Raw genomic sequence first — 24,321 nt, 5'->3', positions numbered from 1 at the left:
TCCCCAGTGAGCTGCAGTTGTGCAGGACAGGTGAGCAGCACTGAAGGTAGTGGGACATGGAGTGCTGAGGTGCGCTGACCAACCACAAAGTGTGCAGAGGGCACACAGGTGTAAGGCATGTTAGATGAAGGGTATGAAAGATTGGGCTGAAAAGCAATAAAGAGCAGATTCTTGAAGATTTCTGAAGTGGTGTTACTCTGTTTGGGCTGATGCTTTGTGATATTGTATGATGATGCTCTGTGTACTGTGGCCATCTCAACTGTGAAATGTGGGTGCCTATTGGTAAATCAGATTCTGTGTTTATTTTAAAATTAATGCTTTCTCAGTAGTTAGTCTGCATTCCAGCAGAACTACTTTCTGGTCTCGTATGCTAGTCTGTGTTGACTGTTTCCCTCATAGTACATTTTGGTGGCTGAGGAGGGTGTGTAAACTGTGTCTGGGACTTCTTTCTTCCCCCTACTTTTCTTGTGGAAACTAACATTCATTTATATACTCTTGGGAGACAGTACAACTTGTGGGTGTCTACCCCAAAGCCAGAGTGGTGTTAAAGGTTTGAAAGGAAATCAGTACTTACCAGAGCTCTCAGATAATATGTGTAGTGATAGAGTTTTTATAGGGAGATTTGGACTTAATCAGAGAAAGAAGAGAGCAGGCCTGGTAAGTGGAACAGGACATGAAACTCACTGGCCATTTGAGCCCAAAGACAGGTGGTATTTCTTTGGCAAATGTAAGCCATCTGGGAGCTGACAAGAGGTTAATATTCATGCAGCATTTTGTACTGGGACATAAGATAATTGCCGTAAGATTACAAACATTTTTTTCTCTCCAAAGCAAGCACTCTGAGAGCGCTATGAGTGGTCTTTTATTGTGATTTTTTGAAGAACGTAAAAGCTACAGGAGCAAAGAGCAAGTAGAAAGTCCCTATACAGTAAATATTCTATGTCTCGTACAGGTGTTTATCCCATACACTGAGACTGAGTGTTTTATTTGAGTCTTTAGTCTGTGGACAAAAACCTGAAAGAAATGGCAAATATGAAACTTCCCTCATTTCTGTGGGGTTTTTTATATCATCTGCATTAAGCATTCTAAGCAACCAAAATGTTCTCTTTGTCTGTAAAGGTGCTCATTTCTCTCTGGGTCTAGGTCTAGGTATAGGCCTCTGATTTAGGTGGCAATTAAATTCCTGCCTGTGTTAATGTGCAAATCTGCACATCACTGGTGCCTAACCTAGGCTGTGGCTGTTCCCCCTCAGTGCTGTTTTGAAGGCTTGGAGTGGAGAAGTTAGTGACACTGATAGCCAGCTGTGGGAAGTGGAAGATGGTAGAAACTGAGAAAGGATGATTAACTCCCCTATGAAATGAGAAAAGAATATTCTGTAATATTCTGAAAAAAGAATATTCTGTAATAAACCCTGTATTACAGTGTCATCAGTCTATGAACAGACCTCATGTGTGCTGCTGTTCTTTCTAATCACTGGAAGATGCAATTTCCTGTACGTTAGCCTTGGCTTTGTTTCTAGGTATGTAGAATAGTGAAAAATAATGTCAAGATTATCTGAAACTTTTAGGGGATGAACTGTCCTAAGTCTCCAGGTTTGGGGGAAAGCCCAGGTTTTTTCAACTTCTTGTGTTGTTTTGGTATTGGAATCTAAACAGCTATGAAATACAATGATACTTAGGGGGTAAGCATTAAATCATGAAGTTACTGGATCTTATAAAATGTAGTGGTTTTTTGCTGCTCTTTTTTTTTTTTTTTTTTTTTATTTTGTGGCAAGAGTAAGAGCCAGTACAGGTATTTTCCCTGCTCACTCTTTTTATCTGTGATGATGTCATGGAAGGACATTCCAGAAAAATCTGATGTTGTTTATACTGCTTTAAATCTTCATTATTTTTGTTGCCATCATTAAAACTGCTTTCTGCAGAATCTCCATTTGGCTACCCTGGGGAAATAGCTTTTCTGTTTCAAAAAAATTTGCAAATCTTTGCCCTGGGCATGTTCATAATGAAAAATGATTCTGTAATTTCAGGAAAGCAGTTCACAGAACAATGAAGTACACTAGATTATATTTGAAAGTATAAATACTGTAGATAATTAGTATCACTTAAGATTATTATAAGTGAACTAAAAGTAAAAATTACATCTTTCAATTTGTTCATTGTATGTAGGCAAAGCAACATGTTGTAATTTAACTTTGTTCTCTATGAAAAAAGTTCCTGCAAATATCAGCAGAAGGGCAGAATGTTCTCATTAAGTTTTCTTGAAGACACGTTAAGAAAAAAAGTTTGTACTATTTAAAGATATTTTATTGCAACCTGGAACCTTGAAATTGTTTTATTTATAAAACTTAAGCTGACAGTCTCTCTAACAGTTTATTGTCATCTTGTAATGCACAATTTGGGAATTTGAAAATGGGTAGCACAGATTTTAGTACAAAGCTGAGTCATTAGGGAGTGTGTGCAGTGATACAATATTATAAACAGTTTTCTTTTTGAAGGACTTGATCCCTGGGAACTCTGCTATAAAACATGTAGACATATTCATGAAAAACTGTTAGCCTACTTCCCCTTGAAAAGGAGGGTAACACTATTCTGTGTTTGTACTTGGGTATGAGCACTAACTGATGTGCTGAAAGGATAGGTAAAGCATTGGCCACTTACACATTTTATGCATGATCTGTAGCACATCCACACAAACAGTTAACAGATCTGAGAGAGGTGGTGAGTAGATGTTTAGATGGAAAACAAGTGGAAAAGCTCCCAAGTTATCAGTGTTCTGCTCGTGATTCTCAGAGGTAATACTTTCAATGGGTAACCTGTAAATAAAGAGGTCATGCTTCTCTGTTCACCCTTGGTGGCACTGAGGAGGAGTTCCTGATTAATACAGATAAAAACATTCACGCAGCAGCTTGGAACTCAGTGGTATTTGAAATGCACTGTAGAAAAATGGGGATGTTTGAGGCTAAGTGAGGTTTGTTTTGAAGTTGTCAACACATGGACGACCAATATGCTGAAAAGTAAACTGGACAGCTGTTGCTCCCGCATCTTACATGTTACACAAATTCTCTTATACATATGATGCACATAGAGTAGGACACTGGAAGCAGTAATAAACTATCATAAGCTGCAGTCTGATTCTGCAAATATTGGAGGGCAGAGTTCAGTACAGAGTAATGTCAGAATATTCAGGAAGAATATTCTCACATATTTTCAGACTCTTTATTGTAGGCTTATAGCTCGACATACAGAACAGTGTTTCAGGAAAGATTGAAGGTATGAAATCAGCCAGGTTGGTAAAGCATTCAAGAGGTGTTTTCAGAAGAAGATAAAAAGGGCACATGGCAAAAGAGTTAAAAAATAGTTTAACTAAATACTGAATAAGAGTCAGGTCTATAGTAGAGTAGTTCAGCATAGGCTAAGGGGGGAGGGGGGGAAAGTTGTACAAGAATTTATGTTGGAAGGGGCCCCTGAAACACACAGTCTCTAGGCAAGTTGGAAGTTTGAATACTTCAGAGAGGAGGTTTCTGGATTTTTCTGCACCTCTTTTCCAGGACTGGAACCATCTTTTTGAAGACAATATGTTTACTTGTATCTAAATGGAATTTCCTATTCAGCACTTGTCTCTTGCTCTTCACAGTCAAGAGTCTGTCTCTGTAACCCTGTAGTTCATACTTACAGACAGTAGCAAGGTCTTTCTTCACCTTTCTTGTTCTAAGACTCAAAAAACACAGTCCTCTGTCTCATGTGTCATCTTGATGTTCCTTCTGTGGACTTGCTCAGTTGTGGAAAATAAGAGCCAAATGTACAGGAGCAAGTTAAGAAAAGAAATAGAAAACATAAGTGTCTTATTTATCACATTTCCTGAACTTTTTTGGATACAGCTTAGTACTTAGTGTGTACAGTTTTGTTTGTGTAGAAAAACTTGTAATCTTTTCATTAAGTGCCTGCTGTACTTTGGAGCATGCGAAAATAAAGACTAATGCTATTTTCTAGTTTAAATGGGAATAGTGAAAGAATTAGAGATTTTGGGTCATCCATTCCCTTTACAGTATTACTTTCTTTTCCAGTCAATTGCTAATGCAGATTCTTAATGCATATTTGACACTGACATAAATAAAGAAGATCCTTACCTCCAGTTTGAGGTGGTTTTTTTTTGTTTTTTTTTTTTTTAACCATGGAATCACAGAAGAGTTTGGGTTGGAAAGGACCTTAAAGACCATCTAATTCAACTCTCCCTGCCATGCACCAGGGACTTGCTCAGAGCCCCCCATCCAACCTGGTCTCTCATGCTTCCAGGGATGGGGCATCCACAGCTTCTCTGGACCAATTCCTGTGCTTCACCACTCTCACAGTGAAGAAATTCTTCCTAATATCTAATCTAAGCCTACTCTTAGTTTTAAACTTTTAGCCCTTGTTCTATCACCACATGCTCTTGTGACAAGTCCCTCTCCAGCTTTCTCCTAGACCTGTTTAGGTATAGAAAACCATTTGTAGCATGAAAGTAGAAGGTAAAAAAGAAAATTGTTTTGTTTGAGAGAATACAATGTTACCCTGCACATTTATTTTTAGCTGGACAAGGCTGTATTTTAAAATGTATTTCTCTGTGTGATCCAAGGAGGTTAAGCCAAACCATACCCAAAACATCTCAGTTGTTTTATACTTCCTAAAAACCGTAGGCATCTGCTGCATTTTACTGGAGAACAGCAGGAAACAAGCAGTCTGGCCAAACTGAATCAGAACTGGACCAGCATGATAAGTGTTGCTGACAAAGTAGTTATTCTTTACTGTTCAGAATTGGCATTAAATGTCAAACAGCTTAGTAACGAAATATCAAAATAGAGACAAAGTATTTTCCTTTGTAAGAATAGTCATATGAACCTTCTTATATGAGTCTTAAATTGTGTTCTCTCTCCAGTTTTGTCTCTGTGCTCTAGTATTTGCTTTTAAGTCATCAGCCTTTGGTGGATCTGTTATGTCGTGTTTGGTCACCTTGCCAAAAATTTCAGCAGCATCATACTAAAATGAAAAAGTAAGGTGTTTCTTAGCTGAGTAGTTAGAAAGGCAGGACCTATTTAACTTCTTTTCAGCTTTAGATTTAAGACCTGCCTGAATTTCAAAACAGAGTATGTTCTCTACCAGATGTCCAGGCAGGTTAATAGAAAGTGGAGATCTGTGTGGAACAAGATGGAAGCAAAGGAAGGATTGACTCTTTTCATCTTCCAAGAGCCATATTCAGTCCAAGGTTAGAAAGAAAAGTTGGTTTAGATTAGTTGATTACTATTCTCTTGCTGTGTTTAGTGACTCTCTTCTGTGTGTAGAATATACATGGAGGTACTTGAAATAAAACTCCCATTTAAAATCAAGCTGAACTGTATTATGGTTTAGAAGGAAAATTCGTCAAGTTGGTGCCATGGAAATCTGGTATAAGAATAACTTCATTGCAAGGGTTTCCCAGCTCTCTTACTTTGATTGAAACACAAAGATTTTCAACTTTGTGGAATTCATCTCCTTTCCTCTCCCTGCTTCTTATTTTTTTCTTTACACTCAGAAGTTTTGTGAAAAAATTTCGCCAACTTTGCATTTTTTAAAGAGCATGCAATTTGCTTTGAAGCTTTTTCAAAAGCTTCAGCTGTACTTTCAAATGGTACAGATGAAGGCTGGGGATGCTTCTCATGGAACAGTTGTGTATTCTGAGCACCATGGCACAGGGTGGGATGTTGCAGACTTCCTTAAATGTTATGTTTAATGCATGCCTGTTCATAATTTGCTATAAGGTGAAACCTTAGATTTGGCTGGATTTTTGTATTTTCTATTGTCCAGACAAATTTGTTCAAGTTGCATGATTGTCTGTAACTTAATTTCTCTGATGGCTGGTGAGGATTCTGATTATATTATGGTTGTGGTACTGTTACTGCTGAATATATTTTATAATTTCAGTGGTGTATGTGTGAAATCATAAATTGTTATTTTGATGAAGTCTTCTCTTTACAAATACTTTTTCAAGAGGCAAGATAACTATCCACATTTGAATGAATTATCATAGTATTCTGCACTGCAGAAATATAGTACTGTTCCACTTTAAATATAAATGTCAAGCACATAGGACACTGTGTACTATGATTCTCCCAGGTTATTTCATTTTCTCTGAAACAATAGTAAGAATGCTGAGGGAAAGCAAACACATGCAAATTTTAGTTTAAAAGAAATATGTCTGTAAACAGACAAGTTGAGATCTGTATCAGGAGAACTGATAAGCAGTTTAAAAAACTATGCGCTGCACAGTTTAATGAGTAGTCTTGTAAATACTGGTGTAGGTGGGATTCTTCTGTAGTTTGTACTTAGTAGCTCTAAGTGTCTGTTGGTTGTGGTGTGGAGGATATGAATTGAACATACTTGTGAAACACAGTTGTTTTCAACTTGTAAAACGTGTTAGAATGAGTCATTATGAAATGAGCTGATACAGTTTTGATTTGGATGCTAAACATTTGTGTTTGTGCTCTGTATGTTAGCAGTTGCCACAGTGCACCCTGTTCTGAAGCATTATATACATATTAATGGCATCTGTTTTCCTTATTTGATCTTCAGTTATCATATTCTGTGTTCTTCCCTTTTCAGTGAGATCATATTATTTCAAATTTCCCACGCTTGCCACTCTCCCAGCTCACACTGTGTAACTCAGTTAAACTTGGAAAAGGTTACTGTAAAGGAGGTCCTTCCTCTTCTCTTTCATGAGAAGAGCTGTCACCTACCAGGGTAATAATAAGGAATTGCTCTAGTTCTCCATTTTTGTTGTCTTTGCCATTAGCCCTCCAGCATTCTTGACCAACTTCTTGAGCAGTTGCTGACCAACAACATACCTATAGAAAGGAGAATGCTGGCCCTCCACGGAGTAGTTTCCCAGATGCCAACAGCTTGCAGTTTAAAGGGTGATTCTTGAGCTACAGATGCGACAGTGCTAGCTAATAACCTGTGGAAGATTTTATTTTCTTTGAATTTGCTTGAATTTTGAATCTGTATACAGTTTTCCCAGTTTAAGCATTAAAAGGAGTGCCAGTTATTTTGGCAAATTTGCTGTCTGTGCATTTATTTTCACTTCTGCTACAAGACAGATATCCCACTGTATGTGGCAGGTTCCAGCTACAGCTGGTAAATTTTTTTTAGCTTACATTCTTTTATTGGTGACAGACTGGTTTATGAAACCAAAACTTTTGAGAAAAATTACCAGTTTTGATAAGCCTGTTTTCTCTGATTCTGTACAGAGTTTTTGAGGGGAAGGCTGGGAAAATGAAAGATCCCTTCATTACTGTTACAGAGGAGAATTTCTGGAGTGTGGGGGAGCACAGTTCATATCTGCTGCATTAAGCAGTATCAAGCTCCAGTGAATATTGAGTTCTTGATACAGAATAGTATACTTCTGCTTCTGTGGAGAGGCGCGAAATGAGAGGGACAGTTGCTGACTCTTTTAAAACTTTGTGTTTTAAGAATCATACTGCAGTAAACTTGCTGATAATCAGGGCACTCAAAACAAGATGGTTTTGTCCAGGTTTAATATCGTCACCAAAATAAATATGAACAGGATCTCTTGTACTGGAAAATATAGCTGATGTCTAGTGGATGTGGGGAAGTCATGTGGAAAAATAAGCTCTATCTACCATTTGTTCCAAATTTAAGTACTCCATTTTGGGTTATGTGATTGTTCAGATCTAGGTGGAGTTTACCAGACTGTGAGTTCGTAATCTACTCATATCTTCACATCAATGAACAGAATTTGAACTGGAGCATTTAATGTATGGATTTAGTACATTATGACCCTCAGTTAGAGCATGGTGCTTAATAACACCAAGGTTGTGGGTTCAATTCCCATATGGGCCATTCACTTAAGAGTTGAACTTGTTGGATCCTTGATAGTCACTTCCAGCTCAGAATATTCTGTCATCTGTCGTGTGGAAGTAAATAAGATGCACTTTGTCTGCACTTGGCTGATATTTGAAAGTGCTGTGATTGGCTCTGCTGTCTGCTTGATACTGAACAGTTAGTTGTGTGTTGCAGTTGTGAGCTCATAAACAGACACTGAAGTGTGAATATATTTAATTACTATCATTTTATCTGATCTGTTTAACATTTCAAAGCATTAGCACTGTTCTCTCCCAAAGATGGTAAACTAGAGGCACATCCACAACTTGTGTTGTCTTTTATCCCCCATCTTAAAACTGAGGTAAATTTTCTAGCAATGTTTTATTTCTCTTGCTAACAGTGAATTCTTCTTCCTTGTAGTAAAGCTGTGATGGATGTATTGGTTGATTTATGCAGCCAGTATCGCTTAAATCCATCTCAACATAGTCTTGAACTAAAGTCTTCAGGAACTCAACAAGTTCTGAGTTACAAGCCAAACACTTTGATAGGAGCACTGGATGTACAGACAGTACTTCTGAAAGAGAAGATTCCTGAAGAGAAGGCAAAGCGACCTCTGCCAAGGGTCCCTGAGGTCAGTACTCTGGAGGGCTAAAATGATGCCGTGGAACATCATTCCATTCCTATGATTTCAGTTCTTCCAATCTTTCCATCTTTAAACCAGATGGGAAAGACTTGGGATTGATTATAACCTGCTTTACTAGCTTAACTAACAGTGTTTTGCATGTAGAGTAGTAGAGGCTAGTCTAGACATTTAGACAAAATGGTTTTGTTGCATGTGGTTGGATAGATGGAAATCTGAAGATTAGGGCAGTTGAAAATTGCAGTAATGGCTGAAATGGGAGTGGGGTTGTGTGGAGATAGTGTTTTGGTGATATTCTTTGCAATCTTCATTGAAGATATAGAAGAAGATTAATCATTAATAAATATATTTCACAATACAGTGAAGATTAAGGAGTAGCCATTTTCCAAATGTTTGCTGAATTTTTTTTATTGTGCTAGTAACTCTATCTAATTATACTCTCCCACCTTTCAGAGTGGGACTTGTAAACTTTTACATTACATCTGCCTCTGATTCCTTTTCCTTCTTTGTATGTTCTTGTGGACGTCTCCTTAGTGGGAAGTGAGGTCTGAAACGTTATTCTTCCAAATATTATTTTTTGCAAGGTGGGGTAAGTTTGCCTAGGAATAATCAGGACAACATGGAAATCCCCAGTGCTTTTCTCATTGTGAAATGGCCTATCTGCCACAGAAGAGGGAATGAGAGTTTGTGTTTGTTTCTGCAGAAATCTGTGAGGCTGGTGGTGAACTACCTGAAGACACAGAAGGCTGTGGTTCGAGTTAGTCCAGAGGTGCCTCTCCACAGCATCATCCCAGCTATTTGTGAGAAGTGTGAAGTCAGCCAAGAGCACATTGTTCTTCTGCGGGATGGCATAACTGGGGAAGAGCTGGAGCTTACCAAGTCCTTGGAGGAGCTAGGGATAAAGGAGCTGTACGCCTGGGACAGAAAAAAAGGTGAGCCAAGACTCAAAGCAGTCTCGGCAGGGTTATATGATGTGACAACAATATTATGGGCAATTAAAAGCATTTGTGCTGCCATTCTTTTGGGGTCCAGCTGAAACAGCAGAGTGAGATCTCAGTCTGGAAAGCAGCATGGGTTTGTTCAGTGAGCTGTACCCAGAGCAGCAGCCAGGTCAGCAATGTGCCCAGCTGTCCTTGGATGCTCTTGGGCCTTGTGCCAGGCTGGGCTGGACTCTGGCAGGGTGCAGGTTGGCCTAGGGCAGGGCAAAAGGAGGAGCTTTGCTGTGTCCCAGAGCTGCTGTTCGTAGAGGTGCGCATAATACAAGGGGCTTCATCCAGGCAGAGTCTGTCACCTGCCTGTGCTGTGGGCTGGAGAGAAGGAAAGAAGAGACATGCCATAGTCATGGCAGCTGTGAAAGCTGAGAGGCAGAGGCAACAGACCAGGGCTTCTGAGAAACAGACTGGACAGGATCAGAGACAGTTCCTGCAAAGAGCACAGTTATTGACGGTTCAGTGAGAGGAGCTAAGAGGTATTTGTATTTAAAATTTTGTTCTTATATTTACCTATCCTTACTTTCTGTTCTCATAGACAAAATTATAATAGCAGCTTTTTGGAGTTGAGTTTTATCAGCCTGATTATGCATTCAAATAACATAATTCTGTGATGTGCTTTAAAATATACCTGCTTTTAAAATACGCATTGACAAGCGCTACTTCCTTTGAGGTCAGATTGTGATGTTCATTAAAATTGTCTCCTGCAGTTTTTCTCAATCGCTACCACTTCCAGCACGATAAATATCCTTATTTATTGTTTAGATAACGCCATTCTTGTAGGTGCTGAGCTGTAGGCTTATTTTTTATTTATAAAATTATTTATTTATGTTGACATTCTCTTCTTTCCAACTCTTTGAGAAGTGACAGTTCTACCTCTGTGCGAGTCAAATTTCAGTGAGTTTAGACTTCTAAGTAAACTAAATATCTCCTTTTATTTTGAATTGCTGAGATGTTCCAAAAAGAGGCTGACAACATGTCATAACTCAATTGCATGTTTTTTTTTTTTTCAAGACATGTTTATTGTAATTAAGCTAACCATTTTAGAGCAACATATTGAACGTGGGGCATTTTCAACAGGATTCATTCAACACACTTCAGGGACAGTGTAGAGGGTAATTATCATAAGCCTTCCGTAAAGTGTTTCCTTTCAAATGAAAGTGGTGGTATGTATGCTGGTACAGTGTTGGAAAGTGTTGGTTTTAGCCTATACAGTCAAAACCAAGACTTTACTACAGAGCTGGGATTATAGCAGCAAATTATCACAGAATCACAGAATATATTGAGTTGAAAGAACCCACAAAGATCATAATGGGCTGCTCTCTACATCAGCTTTTATTTTTATATTCTATTCTTTTTTAAACTTTTGGTATTCCTTTCCTTTGATTACGACAAAATTCCCCTGATCCTAAGTGAATCTTTTGTGCTTTCCTCTTACCACCATGGTGTCTGAAAAAAAACAGTAAATGCACATAAAATTTACAAGAATTTTTCCTTTGTTTCAGCAAATTTCTTCTTCAATGTTCTCATTTGTAATATCCAAGAGGAATAAACCCATTGGTTTCAGTAGCAGTTGTTCTGTGACTTGTGCACTGAGTGGGTATCTAGCCTGTTTACTTAAGAGAAAATAGGTTTTTAAAACATATTCTCACTAACAAGTAAGGTATCACAGGCACTGAAAGCCAAAGGCTGTGCTTGTAAGAGCAGATTCTTACTCAGTCTTCCCTTCCCTGAAACAGAAAACACCAGGAGCTGAAGGATTATTAAAAGAGAAGGTCTGCTGCCACCTGCTTACTAAATTGTATTTAGCAGTTGAAGCAGCTTCTTGACTGAATCAGGAATTAACACAAATGCAGCTAAACTGCTTCAGTAGCAGCCCTGCATGTGTGTTGTCGGCCAACATTCTTTTCTGTAATGCTTAAGAAAAAGGGTGCTACGACTAAATAATGAATATTGTGCTTTACAGGGCTATATTAGAACTTTAATGTGTTTTCTCTTATCCTTTCCTTGCCTGACTTTTCCAGTTCCTCCATCAAAAACTCAGTCTGAGCCTTCTCTGAACTATAGAGGTACTGTACAATGCTGCTGAGGGGAAGCTTCACTCTGTGTTTAACTCTTTCACTTCACTCTGTGTTTAATGTGGGTTTTCTAGGTAGATCTTTAAGAATGTGAAATGGCATAGAGAAACAAGCTATTTTTATCTATTTTGTCTTTCCAAAGTGTTGCTTACATGTCTTGTGCTTCTGCTAATAATAAGCACATTCTGTGTGTACTGTCTCTTCAGCAATAGCCATTATAACACCAGCAAGTAAAAAACTTGCTATTTAACTGTTTTGTGGTATGGTGTATCTCTGTAGATTTCAAGCCTGCTCAGTTTACCTCAATCATGATTAGGTAAATTTCAGAGTTACTAACATTTCCAGGGTTTCTTGGGTTCAAAATTTATTTAGTAGCAAAGGCAGAAAATTTTGATGTCTGAGAGATCTTCCACTGAATTCAATTTATGTGCAGCAAAGCACTTTAATATCAAATGTACACATAGACATTGTGTAACTGAATAGATACTGACTTCTGAATTGTTACAGTAGTTGGGCTTGAATTACGTTATATTAGTACTTCTGCTTCCAGTCAAGTAGAAAATGTGTGTATTTAGTGTGTCCTTTCCCCTACTGAATCTGTTTTAATACATTGCTTAAATTAATTATCCTCAAGAAAGGTATGGTTGATTTACTTCTTTGCTAGTAGACTCAACACAAGCACAGTAAAACTGGATAACTTATTTAAATTTTTATGAAGAAAGTCCACCTCCAGTAGGTGTCAGCCATCGAGCAAATCTTAGCTCACAGCCTCTTGGCTTCACTAGTGGCAGCACTATTCCCCCTAATTGTCTGTCATTACTTGCTGTGGCTTCCTCTTACATGGAGATCAATGCTAGATGAAATATCTGCTGTATTTATTTAAGAAAAAGTTATACAGATTAATAAAGTATAATTATTTTGATATTATATGTATTACTTCAGTCCTAATTTAATTGGATTACACAGTGCTCAATGACAGTGTTGGTGATCAGCTGCTACGTTAGCCTTTCCACAGCATTGTTTGTACTTGAAGACTATGTAGTTGTAGTTGAAGACTATGCAAGTAAATGAATCATAATCCATATCTAGACACAGCCCAGCCCCAAGCATAAACCAGCATAGCTCATGCTTATTATTTAAGAAAATCATTAATTCATTACTGTATTCTTTGCAGTGCAGTTGTAGCCTTTCTTAAGGATAGTTTCTCCTTGTTGTCCTTTGTGTTCATTGTTTATGTTTAACACCTTCTGACACATGGGATTGGTTATATGCAAAAGTGATCTGTGTGAAAACCACTTTGATTTTATGCAAATAAGTTTGCAAAAGTTCTGGGATGAGGTTTTTTTCAGTAAAACTTTATTTTGTGTCAACAAGTAAGTCATTTTAAATAGAGTTTTAATTGTTATTAAGCAAATATTTACAAGAGAAAGTGGGGTTTTTTTTTCCCTGTGAACTAAAATTTTGAGTACTAGTGGAATAATCTGATGTGATTGGAATCAGGAGGAAAGATTTATAACATTATGCAGAGTCCATTTAAAAAAGTTAGAAGGCTTCATCATCTGTGTATTAAATGGGCAATGTTTTTTCTGTGGTGTGTGAATGTGTCATTTTGCTCATCCAGCTTGTGGATGAGAAACTCAAGGGGGAAATTGTAGGTATACTAAATTGAGAGCTCATACAAATTCTTGAGCAGGTTCAAGGAAGACATATATATATGAGTTCTTACAGCCTGAAATACCTATAAAAACCCCTCTTTTCCCACCTAAAGTAAAAGCACCAAGATAAGAAGGATGACCACAACCAGCTAATTCAAATTCTCTAGAGTGCCTTGTTTCCAAGAGGAGGGTCTTTTTCTTCTCCTTGGAAACAGGGGGAAGAGCTTTATCCAAATTACACATTTAGAATCTCTTGTTTAAGTTCACAGTATTAAGTCAGACCTATGAATTTTTAAAGATAGTACCAGTATATCTTTTTTTTAATGAATTGTTAAAGGTACTCACCAGTATATATTTTTTTAGGTGTTTGGGGATTTTTTAGTATTATGGTACTCTATGAGATTTAAGTAATACATCTAACAAGCATTTCTGAAGTTGTAAGCCATTTGCTCATGTTTTGCCTTTTAATAAGGGTTACTGGATTGTGATTGAAAACCTAGTGCACTATATTAAATTATTCCATTAGGTTTTGGAATATACTCAGAACACATGAAAGTTTGATGACAAAGTAAGTGCAGAACCTGGCTTTTACTTAATCCAGTCCATAACACCTTCAACTCATAAAACTCCAGCATTAGCCCAGGACATTTTAAAGTACTCATTTTGTGAATCTTTATTTCAAAAAAATAACAACTATTCCATTAAAATTTTTTCAGAACCAAATCGAAAGGCTTCAGTAAGCAGTGATGCAATAGAGAAAGAAAAGACAAGACTTTTGGGATTGTTTAATGCTGATACAAGAAGCAGCCAGGTAAGTGTCCAGCAGTGTACTGCTCACTTTCTTTCCAGGTCTGTTATGTCTGTACGTGGTGGCATTTGTTTGCCCTGCTTTCCTTTTCCTTCCAGAGAGTATTGTGTTAACAGAGGCATAAACTATATGTGATCAGTGCGGCCTGATGGAGATATCGCCTGTGTATTGAAGGAGTCAAGCATGTTGACCATTTACTTTCTTCTTTATTTTTTTTCAATGTTGTGAGTTCAGTAGGTGTTAAAGAAGGGCACTAGTTTCAAGCAGGCTGTGTCTGCTTATTAGTAGTACTCACATTATAAAATGCATTTATGAAAGGACTGATGTAATACAGAACAATTTAATTACCAAGTAGATGTGTCCTATGTCCTCTTCTGTGCATGGGTGATGATCTCTTTTAAAGCATTCAGACCTCTCAGAAGCTCTGTGCAGTCACTCCATTGCCTTCTCCAAGTCTTTAAAGATGATGAATCAGGTGTAGAAGAAATAACTTCCAATACTGAACTGAAGGATCACTGTCGGCTGGAGTGCATGTTAGCCATTTTAAACTTTGTATTGTTGAACTGAAAAATTGAAGAAAGAAATTTTGTATTAAATTATTCCATTGAGATGCATTTATGAAGAATATTTTATGTACCACAGGAATGAAATACACAAGAACTTTCTGACTTAACATGGAAAAAATAGTGGGCTTTTAACTTCATACTTTTTACATTCTTTACTAAAAATATTGGTGTTAAATGATTTTGGACATAAAGTGTTTAATGCTCTAGGATTTTAGAGGAAAAAGGGAGCTTTCTTTTCTCTAGTTTAAACCCTCCAAGGCTTTTGGAGTGGAATTATAAAATGTGTATCTGATTAAGTGGCAGAAAGAAACATTTGCTTGTTAATGGACTGGTGTTTTACTTATCCAGTCATCTCAGTCACATTTGCAGAACTGTGACGGCTTTTCAAAATCTCTCACAATTGTCTGCCGTTTTATTCATGATTAAATTTGTGGTGTTTTTGCTAAGGAATAGAATCCTTTGTGGACATTTTGAATTACTTATTTCTGTCATAGATACTAAATTATTCTTAATGTCTTATGAGGGACACATGGGACCTATTTTATGAGTTAAGTCGGTCACTTTCAGAGTGTTTTTCCACTGTAAGAAAATACTTCCTGTATAGAAGGGAAAAATTATAACTAGAGAGATAATCCTGTATCAGCTCAGAAGAATCAACTAAACAAGGGATCTCAGCCTGAGCCTCTAGAGCACGCTGTGGGGCTGCAGTTCCTCTGGAGGAAACAAACACATTACAGCATGCAGTTTCTGCATTGTACTTTGGCCTCTCATTCCATTTCACTGAAATTGGGTGTGAAATCTGTGTCCTGGCAATTCTAACTCCTGAAGCAGATCAGTTTTAACTTTTAAAGTATTAATGCTCACAATCTTAGCAAAGTTGCTATGAAATATTCTAATTCAGTGGTTACTGCAATGGATTTCTCACAGCCGAGTTGGAAAGGTGTTCAAAGATTGCAAGCGCCTCTCTTTTTTTCTGTTCTCTTTCTCTTGCTTATGAAAGCAGAGGAGGTGATACTGAGTTTTTCAAAATAATGAATTTGAAAAAATGCTAAGGAAATTGTGGGTGAATTAAATTCAAAATTCTATTTGACCTGGAAAAAAGTAGGAGCTGCACAAATAAGTATGAGAAACAGCTTCTAAATCTGAGGAAAAGTTCTAAGTCTTTCTTGCTGGTAATTCTGACAAGTTAATTGATTTTTCTTGGTCATTTCTTTATTGGACACTTACTTTCAAATGACAGTTACTCTGTGGGAAAAGAAACGATAAGTCAGAAATTTTGTTTAGTTGAGCAAGAAAGTCACTGTTGCCTTCACAAACCTCTGGGAATTTAAAACGTGATAGATGGAAGAATTACTGAAAACAAAGAATGACACAGCACACAGGAGCAATCAGGTGTTAATTAGACATATTATATCTGACTTTCTATTCTGAAAGCTTTCTAACCAAAACAGCAGGGAAACTGCTGAACAGACTTAGCAGGATGAGGACAAACTAACAAAAATCTTTTAATGAAAATTTTGGTAGGTTTATGAAGGGACTATGATGGGATGCCTTGTGATTTCAGGGACCTGGAATCAAAAACCCAGGGTATTTAAACTCTGCTCTTTATGGGTTTTTTACATTACTGTCCCACAAGGCTTAAGTTGGTTCTGTGTATTTTTTGTTTGTTTGCATTATGATTTGCAGTGGTGAGGTGTGTGTATGTAATGCATATTAGAAATATTTGACAGGAAGAATTGTTCAAAGTTCTGCACAGCAGTAGGACTGCAGACTTGCAGGCATTTGCAAGGGGAAGGCAATTTCTTTTGCAAGGGAAGAAGAGTGTTAGCCTGTGTTGCAAACTGTCCTGGATCAGGTGTCACTGCACACTACAGGCCTATGCTCAGATTTCCATGTCCATGTACATGCTTTCTTTCTCAACTGGCTCACTTAGAGCAGTAATTGTGGTATGACAATACACCAGACCTAACTTTTCTAAAAAAACCTTTCCATTATATTGAAAAAACTGTGACATAGAATGAAAGGAAAGTCCTACTCTGATGGCTGGTACAAATTTGTTAAAAGTATTTCTTTGGTTAACTTTGTACTGGCAGGCTTAATGCCAGATCAGGTATCATCTTGTTCTCTTCCATTCTAATTTTATGCTGGATCAGTTACCCTCTGTTCTCCTGCAGCTGGCATAAAAAGCATATAGGTGGCATGAACTCCTTTTCTTTTCTATGTTAAATGTAGCCGTTTGCCTGAGGCTAAATCCAGATAAAATTGGCATTGCTAAACAATCAGTGGAGCAGAGGTGCTATGCAGACAATCATGGGATCTAGGCTTCAGTGAGGTGCATGCTAGCACACAGAAACAGTTCCTTCATAGGGAAATGGCAAGGAAGGAGCTCCCTGCTTGTTTCATTGTGTCTGTGGGTAGAGCAGAGACTAGCAGTCTGGTCCCTGATATTACAGGAATTAGTTACTCCCTTTTTTTATAATTGCCTAAGAATTTTGTCTTTGTAGTCTTAAGTATTTTTCCTGATGGCTTTCTTAGCTCCTTGCCTACATCAGGGAACTCTGCAGACTACTTCAGAGTTCTCAGCAATCCGGTCCAGCACTACTGAGACAGTTTGTCTTGGTTGTCTTGATGGGGTTTGGTATTTTGCTCTGGCATGTTTTGGCAGTTTTGTTTCCTTTGCTGCTGCTGTGTAGGACACTTGTTTGTGTTGCAGACAGAAGAATACTTGAGGATGAACAGAGATTGTGGTGAGGAGGATGTTTTTAGTTCTGCATCTACAAGTGAAGGAAGCTTGGATGTAAGTACTAACACAGCTTGTAGATGCTATTGCATTCTTATTAGCTCCTGCAGTTTGAATTAACCAGAAACCACTGCCCTTCCTGATGCTTAGCCAAGTAGAAGTAGAAATAGCTTAAGCTTTAGCAGGCTTCGTTACATGAGTGCAGAGTTTGCATATCTTAATGAGGTTAAACTGTAATGCATTGTCTTCAAATAAAACTTGCTAGCTTCACTATGAATAAAGTTTCATTCAGTGTTTAATTCCAAGCAGTTGTGAGAAACAAGAACATGGGTGTTGTGACATCAGCGACAGTCCTGTGTGATGCAAGAGAATTTTTGCCTTGCCAACGCTATTTAAAACGGACTTTTCTTATAAAACCCCACCTTTCCTTTTCATCCCTGTATCTGACTTCTGCAGCATGGCAGCATTCTATATGTTTCATAAGGAGCTTGGGGGTGAAGAGAAAACACTGGAAAAAAACCGATAGGATTTTTATTTAGTATCTCAATAGGGTTTGGGGTACTAAAACCCTGTGAACCACATTTAGAAATATTAAGTGACTGACAGCATACTGATTTATGAGGATCTAAATAGGAAGGTATCAGATTAGGAAGTATGAATCCTAAATATTTTCTCAGATTATTTTGATGGAATAATAATTATAATAAATGGCACATCTTTTTATTACTTGTTAAAATTACTTGACTTTTTGTTATCATATTTTCAAAACCTAGAGAAGACTGCTGATGTGATAGAAGTTTGAAATGTGAGGTTCAGCTCTGAATCCCCTTTTCATAAATAGATCTTTGCAAAAGGAGTGTAGATCTGCTAAATATAAAACTCAGTAGCCACAGGGGATGACATGGAATTGTGGAAAAAAATGAAGGAGTAAGAAAACAAATCCCAGATCAAGAATAATATGAGAGGAGTACAAAAGGAGAAATAGATAGAAAATTGATTTGCTATGAGTGTAAAAACACCAAACTGCAAATCTGTGAAGACTTCATAAGAAAAAATTACTGAAATGAAAAACCTGCTTGTAATACTAAAAATTTGGGCAACTCTATAAAGATGAATAGATTAATAGGCCTTTGTTACTGAAGGAAAGTCCTAGAAGAGGGTGATCGTGAGTAATTGAAATAGACTAAGTAAAAGCATAGAAAAAGCATCACAAACACTGCCAAAATAAGATAATTTTGTGGTTTGTATTCACTGCCATTATAAATTAATCTCAGTACCTTGATACCCAAGTACTTGAAAAGAGTGAGGAGAAAGACTAGGAATTACAAGTAAGAATATGATGGTAAAGGTGTGTGGTGCTTTCCCCAGAAGAGAGACGTCACCTTATTTTTCTTGGAAATTTTATAGGGAAAATTGTAATTTTTTTTTTCCTCTTACATTGATGAAAAAAGATTTCAAAACCATTTTGAACATGTAAATGCCTTCTAAATGTGCCAGTTTATAGGGAGGAAAGGGCTCTTGAAGAGGCAAAAAGGTTTTCTTTTCATTCAGTTAAATGAGCATGTCAGGGATTTAAATTTTTCCCACTTTCTTCATGAGAGGAATTAATCTTGAAGAACAATGTAGCCCTTGTTCAGTGTTTGTCTTTCACTTCTGGTTTGACACCTGTGTTTGTATGAGCACCAATCCTGCTAATACATGAGCACATGAAGAAAAATGTTGACCTTGTTGCATTGAATTTGGCATTCTGTTCAAGCTTGTAGAAGGTGTTTTAAATAAGTCTAACAGATTCACTCAGCAGCACAGAAATTCCATCTTTTCAAGTGGCTAGATGCGCTTCAAGAAAAAGTTCAACAATTGTGATTCCTTAGGAGAAAAATTTAAAAATGTTGCAAACTTGATACAGATAGTTGCCACAGATAATTTTATTAAGATACATTCAAATGGAAATACTAGAAAAAACACTTCATCATTTTAAAAGTTTAGCTTAGCAGTTCCTTATGGACTAGATTTGATTCCCTCAATCATTCTGAGTAATTTGTTATTCTGCTTGTTCAAAAGATACCTCATTTACCTCAGTGGAACTAAGTATCCCAGCTCCAACTGAGTGGTATCTTACATGGACATATATGTGAAATACATATTTAGAGATCATTATATAGAAGTTTCATTGCTAAGATAGGATTGTGGGCAAAATGTCATCCAGCAGAGGATTCCTCTTTTGTGAGTACCTTGGGTCTGCTCTCTAGTACTGTTTTGGGTCATCTTGAAAGTGTTTTGGTTTTGCTGTGTGGGAACCAAAGGTAGTTTCAGTTTTATTTCTGAAAGAAAAATATCTTGCCATTGCTTTTGGTACAGTACCAGGAATTACATTGACTGGGTCAAGAAAATTTTTCTTGCCTACAGAGAAATAGTTAATCTGTGAAGTAGTACCAAGGTAAAGGCATGAACTTTCATATGCCCAGTTTAAATCCTTTTCTCACTATTATGTGGTGGGGGTACCTACCATACAGAATTGTAGAAAAGAAAATTTAATGATTCTGTTCTGGAGTTGATTGATTTGGAGTTGGTTTGCTTCTTTGTTTAAACTGGGCAATATGAAGAAATGGAATAAAAAAGTATAAGAAATAATAGATGCTTAGGTGTTTATTCAAGCACAAGTTATATTCCTTTTTTAATCACCAAACCATTCTCAGTGGCAAATTTATCTAATTATTATTTGAATTATTAATGACTCTAAAAATACTTCCAGTTGATGAAGAAGCAAATTTTCAAAGTCAAGATGGCAAAGTCAACATTTATGCTTGAGGTGAAGGGACACTTTTTCACAGTATCAGCAAAAGTAAAGGTGAAAAGAATTTGCTATCTTAGAGAGAGAGTAAAAAAATGTACAAAATTTTGTCCATGAAAATTCTCAAAGTGCAGCAGTTCATTACACCACACACCACTGCTGGACACAAAATCCAACCATGTATTGTAAATGAAGCAGAAATCCTTTCCCTTAATCTGAGAAGAAAAACAAATCAGTTTTGTGCTAAGCAGATCAGTTTTCTATCCAGGCTAACTTTTCACAAAGCAAATGCCATTGAAATACACAATATACAGGTAAAGCAGCTGGAAGTTGAAGCACAGTTAAGTGTATGCAGTTTTTCCTGTGCCGAAGGCAGACTGTCAGAGCTTGAGTTCAGAACAGCGGGGAAAAAAAGGAACTTGAGTTCTCTCTGCCGCTTGGTGTCACTGTCCTCATATAAACAGTTGATCAAGATAAAGCCCGGTATTGGAACACGGTACTAAAATTAGCCGGTTTTATTTTTGGGGCCTTCGTGTTTTCATAAATCAAGAGTGAAAAAACACGTCCCAAGTGCTGAACGATGTGTAGCTCTGATGTGGACTTTGTTTATGTAATATATCAGCTTGGGAACAAATGTTTAGAAGTACAGCCAGGAACACTTATCTGAGGTTTTGAAACTTCAGCACAAAGTCTTATCACATGGGGTTTCTCTAGTTCAAACAGGGCTGCAGTAGTGCAATGTTGGAGGATCTTCATGAGCACTTCATCAGCACCATTTCAAAAATAACTAGTTTTCAGTGTATTTCAGAATGTAAGTTTTACCCATTATAGAATCAATTAATTAAATGAAGCAAATAGTCCAGTAGTTCTCTGCTTGATGAGTCTGTCATGCTATGATTATATATGTTCATATGCAAAACTACAAGAGGAAAATAAACATGTAATTTAAAATACCAAACAGGTAACGGATATTTTGAAGATATGTGTACGGGATTTTTGGTTTGTTTTTTATTTCATAAAACAAATGTACCTGAATAATTGCAGGATTGTTCTCCAGAAAGTTCTGTTCTGTTCTCCAGAAGAAAATCATCAAGGATTTTGCTGCATTAGTAATCCTGCCAATCACTTCATTAAGTGGTAGCAGCAACTCTTTTCCATATAAGGGCTTTAAAAATATTTATGATTTACCTTTTCAGAGCCTTGTACTCTAGCTGTAACTTCTGTGCCCTCTTTGATGGCAGGAGTTACACCATTCATGGTACACTTTGCCAGTTCAGAATGGGTGAAAAGAGTATAAGATACAGTTAGGTGAATGTTATTTCTCTTCAACCATGTCAGCTCCCAGGTGATCAGGTAATATCTTTTCCTGTCAGGGATTTCATGTCACACAGGCAGGTACTGTTCAGGGCAATAGGAATGAGAATTCTGGCCATGTCATCTAGGTGGAAGTTAACAGCCATCCACTTGTAATATTTCCTTGTGTTTGGCAATCACCTTTGCTTTAAATTCCTAGTTTCATGTTCTCCCTTCTTGGTCTCCTGACAACATTTAGAGTGTGTTTATTTCTTGTCAGCAGGGACAAATCCTGGGATACTTATGTTGCATTTTGTAGAGTTAAAGCTGTCTATGCTCTGTCCAAGATGTAGGTTGTGATCTACCCTTGAGGCAATGTTTGCTAGTGTAATTTTGTTTGCAAAATATGAAACTCAACAAACTGAGTATGGAAAGTTGTCTAAATGCTGCACCAGTCAGGGCTATTAGCCCCAGCCTTTTGTTAAAGTGTGCCTGTAAGCTGGTAGGTAGATGCCAGAGGATGACTCTAGGGAAGATACAGTTATAAATATTTTCATTTGTGCAGCTGTTGACATGTCTAGAAGTAAAAGAGATCTAATAAATACCGTATATCTCAGCCTAAGGTTCACCATCACAGTAGAGTTAGTTTTATTTTGATAACCTGTGATACACTGTGGGGAAAAAAAAGAAAAACTCATTACTGTTAACTTGCCTTGGTAAGAAAAATGGTTTGCCCAAGGCTTAAGCTGGCATTGAGAGAATTTCAATAGTAAGGATGCCAATGACCAACTTGAGTTCTCCTTATCTACTGACGGACAGGAGGCAATATGCGTTATATATAGTAATAGAAATTAAACTTGAATACAAGAGGGAGAAAAATTTGCATGGAAATTTCACTGGGGAGCATGTGATTAAAATTACTTGAAATCCTTATCATCCCCTAATCTACAAAACGTCCAAAAATGGCTAGAGGATGAGTTACATGTATACTTTATTCTGTCTCAGAGCAGAGTTATAGATTAGGTAGACCATAAGGTGCCTTTCAGCCAGGCTGTGGCTGCTGGAGAGATGCAGACGTACCCACCTACTTTTGTGGTGTGCACTTACAGGATATTAACTGTCTCCACTCCTGTGGATCATAGATGGTTTTGCATATTATAGTATCTTCAGGTTTTTCTTACAGTATGTGATAGCAGAAGGCAAGACCTTGAAACAGTGGCTGCCTGCCACCAACAGACTTCAAGTTTTTCCTCCACAATGTGGTGTTACTAGACCTCTTCAAAGAAAAGGTCCTTGGAGTTAGTGTAAAAAAGTCATCTCAGAACCAGCCAAACTACTCTGGCTAAAAAACATTTAAAAAAAAATAGCCCGAGGCAGACACCTGGAATAGAAAGTCTCAGCATCCTTGGTTAAAGCATGGTGAAGTTACAAGCTATTAAAAGCAGTATCTGGTGAAGAGACATGTCAGCTGACCCCTGTTCTGTCTATGTTGCTCAGCTGGTATTTGCCAACTTCATGCACTCAAAAATCACTTGTCAGCTCTTGTCCTCACCACACAAAAGTGGCTTAAGATAATGAGATTTGAAAAGAAATCATTAAGGGTGGACTTCCCTCCATTTGACTTCTGAGTGTTAAGTTTGTAGAAGTTGGATTTAAGCTTCTTTTTGTAACCATGAAGGTGTTTTATTTTTTAAATAAAATATTATCAGGTAGTCAGTGGTTACCAGAACCTGTGTGTTTATTTCAAAATGCGTGGTTCAGAGTTAAATCATCACAACTCTTGATGTTCATGTTGCTGCTTTTAAAAAGATAGGTCATAATCTTCAGGTCCTGCAGTGGTTTTAGCTGGAGATTTTGAAGGAAATATTGTCAAGAAACATTCTGATATGAACACAGAGAAATGGATTAAGTCAAATCAAAAGGACTGGAGTAGTGTTATATCTACAAAAGGAATTGGCAACAACTATGCCTGGCAGTGCCTGTTTTAAATACCTGACAGTGTGGGTGTCTGGACTCTGAATCTCAGCAGCTGAGAGTCAGATTTCTCAAGTTTTGAATCCACTAAAATCTTCACAGCAGGAGTTGCTTGTTAAACTCTGCCCATCTGTGTCTGTTACCTGCCTCTGCTCAAGATTCAAATCTCAAATCAGCTGTTAGATTCAGGTATTTAAAGCTTTTACTCTAGGGCATTACCACCTACCACTGTTTTCCAAAATGCTGAGTGACCTAAGTTCTCTTTTTTGCCTTTAAAGATATCAGCACCAGGGAATTATTTCCTCCTTTGCAGAAAAGAAAACCAAACTACTTACTGGGCTGAAGACTGCTTGGAACAAAGCTATGAGGTATTCTTGATGTGGGAAGCATCCTTTTGTAAAAATACCCAAATATTCAGTGACTCAGAGAGCAAGAGCAATCTTAACTATTCAGACCAGTAATGAACCAACTTAAGTGCAGTGGCAGCTCTGGCTTCCAGTGCCAGCACTAGAGATGGTTTTCTGTGTTTTATGCTTAGCAGATGTTACATCCAGCAAGTAAGTAGTCACTAAAGCTAGAACTGGAGGAGCCAAATGGCTTCCTGCCCAGAAGAATGCCCTAATCTCAATCTCTTTTTAGCTAAACTCATGTTCATGTCCTTGAACAGAGAGTAGTTTTGCTCTCCTCACAAGAGGGGAAAGTTTGTAATTTCTCACCTAAGCAATGGTTTTGGACCTGGATTTACCATACTCTTACTGAATCATCAAACTTGTGGCAGGGGTTTGGACAGGACAAGAGGTAAATACCATCGCTGCCTTTTCAGGCAGTTTCATTTTTGTGAAGCCCAGTTGCTTAGTTGTGCTTTAAACATATCTGTTATATCAGGCCCCTTGGCCAACAAAGAAGGAGATTTGTACATTTTATGGATCCTGTTGGA

General features: G+C 37.5%; 1 protein-coding gene across 5 annotated transcripts in view; it reads left to right on the top strand.

Annotated features, from left to right (window-relative positions):
- The window catches only part of COBL (cordon-bleu WH2 repeat protein), a 160,006-nt gene that overhangs the window by 43,086 nt on the left and 92,599 nt on the right, over positions 1-24,321 (top strand). For 4 of the 5 annotated variants that reach the window (XM_064705575.1, XM_064705576.1, XM_064705574.1 and 1 more), the window contains 5 exons: positions 8,271-8,481; positions 9,194-9,422; positions 11,504-11,548; positions 13,929-14,023; positions 17,300-17,383. In XM_064705575.1, the coding sequence (XP_064561645.1) occupies positions 8,271-8,481; positions 9,194-9,422; positions 11,504-11,548; positions 13,929-14,023; positions 17,300-17,383 (664 nt within the window). The remainder of the gene's footprint in view (positions 1-8,270; positions 8,482-9,193; positions 9,423-11,503; positions 11,549-13,928; positions 14,024-17,299; positions 17,384-24,321) is intronic. The other variant, XM_064705577.1, reaches the window with a different exon arrangement.

The sequence above is a fragment of the Zonotrichia leucophrys genome, chromosome 2, assembly GCF_028769735.1.
Source record: "Zonotrichia leucophrys gambelii isolate GWCS_2022_RI chromosome 2, RI_Zleu_2.0, whole genome shotgun sequence".
In the NCBI taxonomy this organism is placed as follows: domain Eukaryota; kingdom Metazoa; phylum Chordata; class Aves; order Passeriformes; family Passerellidae; genus Zonotrichia; species Zonotrichia leucophrys.
Note: the sequence above shows the minus strand (reverse complement) of the source record. Positions and strands in the feature narration are given on the sequence as shown.